This window comes from Gymnoscopelus microlampas (genome assembly GCF_963454915.1).
Source record: "Gymnoscopelus microlampas genome assembly, chromosome: 19".
NCBI lineage: Eukaryota > Metazoa > Chordata > Actinopteri > Myctophiformes > Myctophidae > Gymnoscopelus > Gymnoscopelus microlampas.
Window position 1 is genome coordinate 37,632,753 of NC_139956.1, and position 12,788 is coordinate 37,645,540.

Consider the following 12,788-nt stretch of genomic DNA (forward strand, 5'->3'; position numbering starts at 1 on the left):
CAAACCCGACCCGACGTTTTCGAAAGTGGCCGTTTTCAATGTGTTGTGGCCATTATCTCTGGAATGGAATGTCCAATCTGATCAGTTCAAAGCTTGTTGGATGCGTGACTTTGAGGACATTAAGCACATAATGACACCTGTTCGGTTTTGTTTTTTTTTGGTTTTCGGGCCTAAAAGTATGGTAATTCTCCGGGCCGGGCCGAGCCTCGGGCCAGCACAGTAGGGCCCAGTTACGGCCGGGCCTTAATTTTCAGGCCCGTTGAGAACTCTAATAAGCACATGGCTTCATTCCAAATCCAGCTGTCAAGAGGGGAAAGAAAACATGTTGATGGAATTTCTCTTCTCTGCTCATTTCATGTTACACACAGTAAGAGTAAGACTATGAAAGTTTAATAAAAACAGAATCGGACACTCACTGCCCCCTGGAAAGACATAAATACCAAGTGGCGTAATTATCTATACTAGACCATACCCGTCAGGGGATATAAGCATGGTCTGCTCGTTTCACGCACAATGATTTGGCAGATCAATTGCTTCAGCCACTAAGGAGGATTATAGTGTGAGGACGGGTTCATTGCAAGTTATTTAAAAAAAAAGGGGATACACACTTTACAAGCTGGTGTATGAGAACACAGGAGTGGATCTCGCTACAGGCCGACGTGTGGAGGAATTGAAATGGTGGACGCTCAAGCCTAGTTCAGCCAAAGATTTGCAACAACCGTTGCTCAACGACGCAATGAGTTGAGATGAAACCTGCAGCCACGTACAACAGAATCCCCAAAATGGTGCTTTGCAACATTTTAAACAGGACACCGCACTTTAAGGTGACCGCTTACAGTCTCTGCAGCTTGTCAACCTATCATAATATATTGTACATATTATTATGGTATGCTTATATACAAATATTCAATAGCTACACGCTGTACGTTCATTTCTCTTGTTCGATCGATCTCTTTTTCTCTCTCTCTCACACAGTGTGTGTGCGTGTGCGTGTGTGTGTGTGTGTGTGTATTTGCCTCGATAGAGCGAGGAACGGGAGATAAAGATGACAGGGAGAAAGGGGACACAATCGTTCTTTGCTGCTATTTAATTACACTTAAGGTTGTTCTTGAACACACCACACACTGTGTGTGTGCGTGTGCGTGCTTGCGTGAGTGTATGTGTGTGAGAGAGAGAGTGAGAAAGGGGCACAACACGCCGATGCGATAACGTTACAATGGCGGATTCTTGTGAGCAACGTGTTTGCGCGATCATCAGAAATACGTTCCGACGTGTTGCTGAGATTTCAGTTGAATCTGTTGCGACTCACTCACTCCCTCACTCAGCATCAGTCAACCTACAACGAGCTGATTTAGACCACTGTGACGTTTCTCTGCAACGTTCCGAAGCGGTCTCTTCTCGTTGTGAATCTTTGGTTTGAACTACTGTAGGCTTGACAGTATAGCTTTCAGAAATAGAACACTCAACACACTCTGTGTGTGCGTGTGTGTGCGTGTGCGTGTGCGTGTGCGTGTGTGTGTGTGTTGAAGCCCTCCACCTAGTACACACACACACACACACACACACACACACACACAGTGGGCATGCAACACACAAACACAACACACCTACACACTCTACACAAAGAGGCAGTAGCAGCCCACACAGCCGCCTGCACTCAAAGGACCTCAACAGGACACAGATAACGGCTGTGCCCACAGAGGGGGGGGGACGGGGGGGGTGTACATTACTGTAGACAGTGGTGGGAAAAGTACTCAAATGTTTTACTTAAGTAAAAGTATCAATACTGTATTGTAGAAGTACTCTCTTATAAGTAAAAGTCTAGTGTTCAAAATGTACTTAAAGCACCAAATGTAAAAGTACTGAAATGTTTGAAAATAGCTGATCTACAAGCTCACAACGTGTCGCGATGCGACGCGTTGTGAGCTTGTAGATCAGCTATTTTCAAATAGCCTTGTTATAAAATAGAACTAAAGTGGTTAATGTATATTTTATAATATAATAATTTATATCTGCAAAGTAACTAGTAACTAAAGTTTTACCTGAGGCTCTCCTCAGGCTAGGGGGCGTGGCTCTGGGTTAAATGGGCCATGTAGTGAACATCCAGTGGAGAGGCGCTGGCAGGCAGATGTTTTGGAGGAAACTGCTGAGCACAGATGTTACTGGATTCCCAGCAGAGCAGAGGAACACGAGGCTTTCTGAGTTAGACTATAATTCTTAGAGATACATTATGAAATGACACGTGAGAGAGAAACATGGCGGGGTGCAGAACTTAAGTCTCCATTTAAGAGTGACAATATATAGAGTTGAAAAAGTAGACTTTGTGCATATCGTTCACTAACAGTACTGTTATTACTCAGAGGTAGATCTACTTCAGCAAGCATGTTCAGCTGTTAGTGTAAGTGTTACTAAATAAACTCTGAATGGATGCCAGAGATGCCAGTGTTAATATTTTTGGCAGTGGAAGAGTTTAACATGGGAAATTATTGTTTTGTTAACAGCAGACAGTCGACAGCCGTAATCTGAAATCCTTTTCAAACACTCTGGCAAAGGAATCAGCTGAATCACTGCAACAACGCCTACATTCCACCTAACTGTCTCGTCCAGCAGAAACACATCAACAGTCAAAGTGAACAGACTTGCAGAAATTCAACCCAGTCCAAATATACTGCTCACTGAGACATGTTTAATTCATGTCAAAGCCGCACTGGTGAAGGATTTCATGAGATCCCATATAATAAACGTTCAACTCTGAATCAGCTTGGTGGGAGACACAGCGTAGGTGATTGGTGGGGGTCATCCCTATGTTCCCCCACTAGGGTTAGGAAATGCTTTGGGGTGGACTTCAGTGCTAAGCCTTTTTAGAAAGGGCGTCCTTTCAGAAAAAGGCAGAGCAAGGAATTTTTGCTCTCGCCATATTGTTTTTGAAGGAAAGTTTTTTTTGGGATCTTGTTATTTTTTAATTTTAAAGCCCTTATAATTTCACATCCTGTTTAACTAAATATTTAATCTAAATTCTAAATCTTTGCCCTAAGTTCTTTTTAGCTGTTTTACCTTTCCTAAAGTTTTTTTTAAAGGATTGCCAATTAGGGTTAACCATTTTACCTTTCTTTAAGGTTTATGTTTTTAGGCATGTTTACAAACTATAAAATAAAATGACCAGTGAACTTTGTGAAACATGTTCACTGGGGGCTGTGCTAGGCATGTGTTAGGTTTAGGGTTAGGTTTAGGTTTAGGTTTAGGGTTAGGTAAGCGGGGAACATAGACACGCTCCCGATTGGTGGGCTTATGTTTGACCAATAGATAGTCTCGTGTAGCCAGACAACTATTCCACAATCTCCGAATGCTATAGAGTCTGGAACAACACCTCCCGAAATCCGAGGCAGGAAGCTGTCATCCGTTCACGTAAAATATATTTAAAAATATCTTTACACTTTATTTTAAAAAATCTAATTACTAATAAGCAGCAAGCTATATATGCTTTGATTATTTAGATTTATATTAGGACAAATTTGCGCAACTGGAAAAAACGGAAGCAGGGAGGTGGCGTCACATCCATTTTCCCCCTTAATCATTTTCAGAGCTTCCGTGCTCCAGACTGAATGGCCGGAAGTATTTGAAAATTGTGTGAGGCAACAGTCTGGCCACGCGAGACCAATAGAGGAATGGCATGTTGAGAAAGGAAATGGAAGAGCTAAACTGATGGTGCTCCGGCTCTCTCTGAGAGGGTCAGCCATAACTTCCTGATTCAAATGCATTAGTTCAGGTCTGCCAGAGGGAGAACAAACAGTGAATTGTGCTCTTCACAGTCCCTGCATAAATGCTTTTTTTCAGGAGTCTATGTGTGGACTCAGCAATGAAAGAATACAGGAGTTAACCGTTTGAAAGAAAGAAACTAACCGGTCATCATCAGGCCTTTAGTCGCACCTATACTTTTCGAAGCCTAAAAGGGTCAGAATGATACCCACCCACCCAGCAAAGACTTTCAACAATGGACTGAATCAGTGCTTGACTGGTGACCTCTGGATCTCTTTGTCTATAGTTAGTATACAGTATGCATATATGCTGCCTAAACTCACCAACACTGTTCTTTCCGAAACTTGAGGTATTATAATATAAATCGCTGAACAACTTTCAACAAGTGAATAAATGTCACAGCAGAGGGGGGCCGTGGTGTTATTCCATCATAAGACATTCCATCATGTTCACACCAGGCGTCTTTTATGAAGTTAAAACGCTGCCCACAGCGAATTGTCTGCTTTTCTGTGGGCGTGGTGCGATCCACATAAATGGACTTAACTCTATGTAAAGTAATGAATATTAAAGTTTTAAACTAGTAGATTGATCCACATAAATGGACTTCAACGTAACTCTATGTAAAGTAATAAATATTAAAGTTTTAAACTAGTAGATCAGTTTATCCTCCCCAGATGTCACCTCTCTCCTGGCTGCGTGGCTGCTGGCTTGTTCCATCTGGAGCAGTGGAGCTGATGCTGCTGAATCAGCAATATGTTAATCGGTCTGCCTCTAAGAAAATACAACTCCAAATAACATATCATTATATTAGCTAATGATACGTTTAATATACTGGTTTTATTAGCCAGACGTGGAGGAAGGACACTCCAACTCGTGGTAGTTGAGTGTGGGTGACTCAGCCGTCGTGATTGGACAGCTGATAAAAAGTGGTCCATTTCATAAGCACATTTCTCAAAAACTTAAACTATTCTCAACTTTTAAAAGTTTCAAGTTTTCTGCTCTGACAAAAAAGTGCTCCGACCAGGGCCTTCTATAAGCGGCTGCTATGAGGTCACCATTTGGTCATTTCTCATCGGGTTTCATTATAAGGTGGTGCCTATTATTTTATGGTGTCTAATGTACTATAGTCTCTTTGCCTATAGTATACTGTAGTATGCATTACGCGCACACACACACACACAGTTAAACCATTATAAAGTTCAGAATGTCACTGTGAGAGTGTAAACATGGACATGAATAAATGTCCCAGCAGAGGGGGACAGTGGTGGCATTCCATCATTAGACAGGACAGGGTGACAACCGGCATTGCCAGATCTCGCAAGAGAAACAAGCAACCATGTCTATGAAAACGAGCCCAAAATAAGCAATTAGGCCACATGAGCACTTATAACGTACTGTATCTACAAGCTCACAACGTGGCGCGACGCGTTGTGAGCTTGTACATTTGCTATTTACAAACCAAAACAATGAAAATTGTGGATTTGTGGAATATCTTTGACATGACAAATACATGAATTTTGGGATGAAAACGTTTGTGAACCACTGGTTTAACCCATTAAGACCCGTTTTTTTGAAAAAAAATTCAAAAAACTTTTTTCAAAAATAGCAGATCTACAAGCTCATAGCGCGGCACTCGGTGCCGCGCTATGAGCTTGTATATCTGCTATTTTTGAATAGCCTAAAGAAATCTAAAAGTGACACAGATGCGTTCCCGGTCTTAATGGGTTAAAGAACATTAGGAAGGAAGCCCAAATAATACACTTTACAGGAAAACAAGCCCAAAGTCCCTTGTAATAAGCAGACATGGCAACACTGGTGACAACAAACAGGAGACCCATAGACACAACACTATCTGTGGACTCATCACATGCATGTCTTATTAACTATGGAATGTACAAACGCAGCGTCTGTGCCAGAGGACATCTTTCTTCAATAGAGTCCACTGTATAGGCAGTTCAAGTCACATGACTCTCATAGTGATGTAGTCACTAGACCAGTTATAGTTCTCGAACGTTTTCGTGTCAGGGACCCCCAAATTGATATATATATTTGGCCGCGGAACCCCATCTGAAAAGGTTCTGTGCCAGGGACCCCCCAAGAGAGAGGATCTTTGTTATTACATTTTTGACCCCCCCCAGACCCCACTTTAATGAGAACCAACACACTGCAAACACACATTTAGCACACATCTCAACATTTTTTATAGCTCTGCTCGTTTCACATGTAAGTAAGTCATTACACAGACCTTCACTTCACACACACTGCTAATACTGTTCTGAAACACCGCCATCAGTGATTCACATTAATACTGTTCTGAAACACCGCCATCAGTCATTCACATTAATACTGTTCTGAAACACCGCCATCAGTCATTCACATTAATACTGTTCTGAAACACCGCCATCAGTGATTCACATTAATACTGTTCTGAAACACTGCCATCCATGGCAGGAAGCCAATCATTTAAACCAGGGGTCTTCAACGTTCTTTTCAGCCCAAGGGCCCCTTAGCTGAGAGAGATGAAGCGTACATAGGCCTATTGTATAAATAAATTGTGTTGCAGTCTGCAGATTCAACTTTTTCATAGATTGCATAGAGCTTCATAGACTAGTGTGACAGCACTGTCTTCAGTGTATGTTGGATTCATGTTCATGTTCAAGTTCAAGTGTATTTTCAGAAATGTAACCACTTCAACCGTCGATCCTTAGTAAACTTGACCTTTCACTCTGTACTTTCACTCTGCACTTTCCCTCTACACCATTGCTTCTCAATGTGGCGTCCGGGGACCCCAAGGGTCCTTGAGGGAGTTCCAGGGGGTCCCCAGCTATATGATGGATAGTTAGGAACTAAATGGACCCTTATGGGTCTGTAACTCTGAGTGTACAAATGTACAAATGTGTACACTCTCAGAGTTAAATTAACATTGATTTTACGACATAACTTGGGGTCCCAGAGATAAAAATGCCATTAAACGGGGGTCCGTAGTCTAATGCATGTCAAACTGGGGGTCCTGGAAATTAAAATGGTTGTGAATCACTGCTAGCGCCGTAAAATTCTTCTCTTATGGGGGTCCCTGGCATATCTTTTCAAATGGGGGTCCGTGGGCTAATAAGTGTCCAGTTGGGGGTCTTTGACATGAAAAAGTTTGAGAACCACTGCTCTACACCAAACAAACCTCTTTGCCGAAAATAGACGATCTATGAGCTTGTAGATCTGCTATTTTTAGGCTAAAGTTCTCCTCAGAATAGGGATCATAGGGTTCAAGTGGTTTATGTAAAAGACAAAAAGAAATAGCCTATCACACACAGATTTGGTGGCCCCCTTTTAGTAACTCGGCGACCCCCTATGGGTCCCGGACCCCCTGTTGAAGACCCCCTGATTTAAACGTTAATCATGGAATGTTTGAAGCATGAAGTAAGTGTAACTAAAGCAGACTATACTTTTCTGAGCTTTACTCTCAATACTCTGCCTTTTATGGACATCACATAGGCAACCGCCACCCCCACCCCCAACCACCCAAAAAAAAGAAGAAAGGAGGAAAAAGAGAGAGAAAGTTACCACCAGCACGCCTCACAGCTTGTCTAACTATCCAAAGCAACACGAAGAGAGTGAGACACAGAAACGACATAATGATATAGTGTATTGTAAACATAATCCAACGTGTTGAATAGCTCCAAAATCGGAACCTCTCCATCCGCTGTACAGCTCCGAGATGTTGAGGTCCCACTGCGTAGGATGGCGGCAGAGTGCGACACCGGCGAACAGTGACCAATATAGTTGATTCTTACCTTTTTTCCGCACATCGTCTTCAAAAAGTAAAGGCATTCCCCCCTGCCCACAAATGTTTTACATTTTAGCGGTCGAGAAAATGTAACCGAAGGGGTTGAAACAAGCGTTTAAATCGCTGTTTTAGTCGGCCTGTGGCCACTCAACCCCCTTGTCCGCATGCGCTGTACTGCTCCCGTTAAGGTTGCATTGGGAAGACATGGCCACAGGCTGACTAAAAAGGCGATTTAAACGCTTGTTTCAACTTGTCACTTAAACATTCTTTACCGCTAAAATTCCAAACATCTGAGAGCAGGTAAGACGACCTTTACTTTTTGGATACGATGTACGGAAAAGGGTAAGAATCAACAATATCGGCCACCGTTCGGCAAGTGTCGCACTCTGACGGCAGTCTACGAAGCGGGACCTCAACTCGGACGTGGCGGGGTGAGGTTCCAAACGGGGCAAAAAATGCGTCGAGCTGAAAAAGAGTTGCGTTCCAATCATAACGTTCTTTTTACCTTGTTGTTCCACGGCGTCTCCACTCGCTCCGTCCAGCGGAGCGCCGCTCAGCAGCACAAAACACAGCAAGGCGAGCAAACGTCCACATTGTGCGTTACTGGCTGAAAAGTGCTCATTATGTTTCTGTCTGTGTTTACTGTACATCCCTGTAAAAGAGCCGCTCCTCTCTTTCTGCGTCCCTCCCGTCGCCCAACAAGCTCCTTCCTTCTCTCTCTCTCTCCTCCGAGTCCTCTCACCGCTCCTCCTCTACCACACACACTATGGTCTGGGCTCTCACACAGCGGCCGCGACGAAAACACGGAACGGAGCCCATGATGGGGATCAGAAGCCTTGCGTATAGGCCAGTGGTTCTCAAACTTTTTCATGTCAAGGACCCCCAAATAGGCTCTATGCACAGCAGCCATATTGGAAAGAAATTGGGCCTCTTCTTACTTCCTTCACAGGTGTTACCAATGATACTAATTAAGGCTCTGTTCCATTCTGGTCAGTCAGGGTGCTGATATCGTGCTAGCTCTGGTTCAGAGCGTTAGTGAGAGGGAACTCACTAACGCTCTGAACCAGAGCTAATATCGTGCATGTTGGCTCGCTAGAAACACTCCATTTTGGTTCCCAAATGGCCCCTTATGGTGGGTGTGTAACTCTGAGAGTGTACAAATGGAACCAAATCTGGTTCCATTTGTACACTCTCAGGGGTCCTTGAAAATAAGACAACCACTATGCCACACTAAATGGAACAGAGCCTTAATTAGTATCATTGGAAACACCTGTGAAGGAAGTAAGGAAGGCGCCCAATTCATTCCCAATATGGCTGCTGTGCATAGAGCCTATTGACACTTATTAGCCCGTGGACCCCCATTTGAAAAGATATGCCAGGGACCCCCCATAAGAGAAGATTTGTACGGCTCTAGCAGTGATTCTCAGCCATTTTAATTTCAAGGACCCCCAGTTTGACTTGCATTAGGGCTACCGACACCCATTTAATGGCATTTATATCTCTGGGACCCCAATTTATATTGTAAAATCAATCTTAATTTGACTCTGAGAGTGTACAAATGGAACCAAATGGACCCCAACGGGTCCATTTGGTTCCATTTCCAACACTTTCAGAGTTACAGACCTATAAGGGTCCATTTGGTTCCTAACTATCCATCATTTATCTGGGGACCCCCTGGAACTCCCTCAAGGACCCCTGGGGGTCCCCGGACCCCACTTTGAGAACCAATGGCGAAGGCTACATGGGAAACTGTCGGCCCCCACCCTCACTTAATGCGGCCCGCAGGTTAATATCGGAATACAATACTGATATTGATAAATTATTGATTGCAGCTGTTACAATTGCAAACATGACCCCTTTAATTACTTCAGTCTATATTAGTAGCTTAATGAGTAATGACTGGTAATCTGGTATTAAATTTATATTGTCTTTTTTATGTCCAATGTATTTGTATTTAAGTTTAAAAAAAAGTTAACATACCGGTAAGTATAACTAAATGCATTTGAAATTAAATAAAAATTGTACTTTTCAAGGATTCCAATTCAAAAATAGCCAAAAAATAATCAGGATTCCAATTGAAAAATAGCAGATCTACAAGCTCAAAAGCACTGTGAGTCGTTTTGAGCTTGTAGATCGGCTATTTATGCTACCTTTGTGTGACATAGAATGGTGAAGTACAGCATTCATTTACGAAAAAAGTTAAAATTCGGAGATAAGAGGTGTCTGCCCAATAGTAAATGCAATGTGGCCCTCTGGAGTGAGTGTGGAAATATAGTGGCCCTCTCCATCATCAAAGTTGCCCACCCTGAAAGGGCACTACCACTTTGGTAGAGTGTAGTGCCCTCTTACATCATGGCACATGGCAAGATAACTACACAACCCTACTAGGGTTGTGTAGTTACCTTGCCATGATGTGACAACAAAGGTAGGCAAGACATCAAAAATAATTTCTCCATTGACTAGAAATTGATCATTTAAAATATGCTCCCCATTGACTTACATTTTACGTTGGCTCAACTAGAGGCTCAACTATTTTAGTCTGTAAACTAACTCAAACAAAGCTGATTCAGACAATATAGAACATCACCAAACCCAGCTCAGTTTTTTTGAATATATATAAAAATGTCAACTTCCCATTGATTTTGCTATCTTTCTTTCTTGTTTTTTTCTGGGTTTTTTTTGGTTTACGGGCTCAAAAGAGCCAGCATCAGAGTGGTCTTGACGTACAATGTAAGTTGGGGAGCATATTTAAAATGATCAATTTCTAGTGTATGAACTTTTTTTTAATTTCTTGCCCACGTTTGGACCAAAACCTCTACCAAAGTGGTCTTGCCCTTTAAGAATTATCTCATGCTAGCCTACACGTTCATGATGTTGACCACCCACCAGGCCACCACAATCTCCATCCCCTACTCTCATATCCTCTTCCTCTCCACGCCTTGGCAGCTAATTATTAATATATTTAATACATATGATTACATGTCATATATATTATATAGATATATTCAAATATATACTATATATTTAACAAATACATAAATAAATAATTGTCTGTGTGTGTGTGTGTTTAAATGTATTTATTTATTCATTCATTCCAATGTTTTATTTATTCTTTGAGAGTAAAGTGCACACATACAGTGTAGATTTCCCAGCTTCACCCAGGTGAGCACTTGATTCTCAAGTGAGCGTGTGGGGGGGGGGGGGGGGGGGGTAGTTAGGGGTTAAGTATCTTGCTCAGAGACACCTTGACACATTGCCGGGGTCAGGAATCAAACCTAGAACCTTTTACTGTCCCAGGCGGGCTCTCTACCCATTCTGCTATGGCGGCCCCCCGCAACGTAAATTAGGACGAAATATTGAAAAATACCTTGAATTCCCTCAAACAACCTCCCTCAACGTATATGAATTATTACTTGCCAATCTGCATACAGCGAGTTATTCAAATGAGACGGGGAAAATGAATAATGCATTGGAGAATGTTATTTATGATTTTCTCAATCCACTTGACATTTCCCAGCCTCCTAAACGACCTTAGTTGAATATTTAGATTGTTGGACTGAAAGAAGCACTGAGTTGAAACAGAGATCATTGGCTTAGAAAAACTCTCCTGACATTTGAAAGTGGGTCAGTTTTGACTCTGTGGAGAGTTCTACTGGAACCTGTTCTGTAAGGGGAAAAAAAGGTTAAATTCCCACTGCAGTCATCAGACTTACGAACGTGTCCTTGAGCAATGTATTGAACCCCCTTCCTGTTGTTGTGGATCACTCTGAACAAATATAAAGTGTAAATCAGTGGTTCCCAACCTTTTCTGGGAAATCTCAAAAGCCTCCGCGGCCCTCCCACCTGACCACTTAACGCGGCAGCCATTCGGCTGCCGTGTTAAGTGGTCAGGTGGGAGGGCCACGTCCATTTTCAGAGCAAGGTTATTTATTTTAACGATCAACCTTACGTAGTACACTTTAAGTTCCTATTTTATCGGTATGACAATGGAAACTAATTTTCAAGGTTTTGAGCACGAAGCTCGAAGCAAGAATACCATCATTTATTTTTACACACGTCTTTTTTTATGTAAGTAATAGTATCATTTCATTAAAATCTTAATGTTTTGCTCATTATTTGGGGGCCCCAGCCACAGCTTGGTAATCGCTTATGTAACTAGTGGCTGGCTTCTCGTCCCAGGCATATCAGGACGAGGTTAATGAAGGATAACTCTGCATTTTCTTTTGCTTGTTTGCTGACATTATGAAAGCCTATTCCATTATTCATTAAAAACGGCAGCTTCAGGTGCAACTGGTATTGAATGCAAATATTTCAAGCAGCTGCAGTTTTACCCAGCAATTTTCCTTGAACAAACTGATCATCAGCCCTTTCTCCTTTGCTCTCTCTTCTGCCTTTGTGTGAGAAATCTAAATGAAATCCTCGACCGGATCTAAGGAGAATGCCAAGCTCAGAGTGAGAACATCATCATCAGTCCCTTTGCCTTCACTGCCCTCTGCCATAATCTGTCTGAGGTTAAATGAAATCCACTTCTCCATCCAGTCCAAAAAGTGATCTGTCTCTCCCCAGAGCATTAAGATCATGAGCAAGCTAGCCGCTAAACCCTATTATGTGTTGTCTCTGACAGTCAGAGCATGTCAGCAGTCAGGAAAGGTTCCAGCATCATTGTTCTCTCTTCTTCCCCCTGCAACGCCAAGCTGCTGCTGCTGCCGGCCTCACTCGCTTTGGAATTATAGGATTTAGAACTCCCTGCCGGAGAGAGGGGATAAAACCAGATTTAATTCACCTCATCTGGAAAATGTCTCTCCTCTCTGCCACGCGACCACTTCGCTGACTCTGGGTCCCACCGATGGGAGGGAGTGGACATTGTCCTCGCTCACTCATCCGCCGGATCACGGATTGGGATGGCTTCTCTGTTTGGGGAGAACGTTTGACGCCACTTGTGACGCTGGAAAGGTCAGACGCATATAGACCTGAACGTCCAAATCCATCCTGCTCCTCACTTGTCTCAGTGAAAGAGCAGGAGAGCTGACTGAAAGCATCAGGAAAGGTTAGACGCTAACCTTTTCTGATGCTTTCATTCAGCTCTAACCGTTAGAGGATTGTTTCTTTGGCATTAGCGGTCTGCTCGCTCTTGACAATATGTTAGATTCCATTGTTCTGTTGTGTTATTATCATCCCTCTGACTGAGCAACACAGGCTTTGTAATCAGCCAGAATTGAAGTCAGTCTAGGTGAAAGCAGTCATCTTGTAT

The 12,788-nt window shown here is 42.7% G+C and overlaps 1 protein-coding gene across 2 annotated transcripts in view; it reads right to left on the bottom strand.

The window, feature by feature from the left end:
* The window catches only part of adam19a (ADAM metallopeptidase domain 19a), a 139,030-nt gene extending 130,766 nt beyond the window's left edge, over positions 1–8,264 (bottom strand). For both annotated transcript variants that reach the window (XM_084042497.1, XM_084042496.1), the window contains exon 1: positions 8,043–8,264. In XM_084042497.1, coding sequence (XP_083898623.1) covers positions 8,043–8,187 — 145 coding nt within the window. In that variant the 5' untranslated portion in view covers positions 8,188–8,264. The remainder of the gene's footprint in view (positions 1–8,042) is intronic.
* Between the last annotated feature and the right edge of the window lie 4,524 nt (positions 8,265–12,788).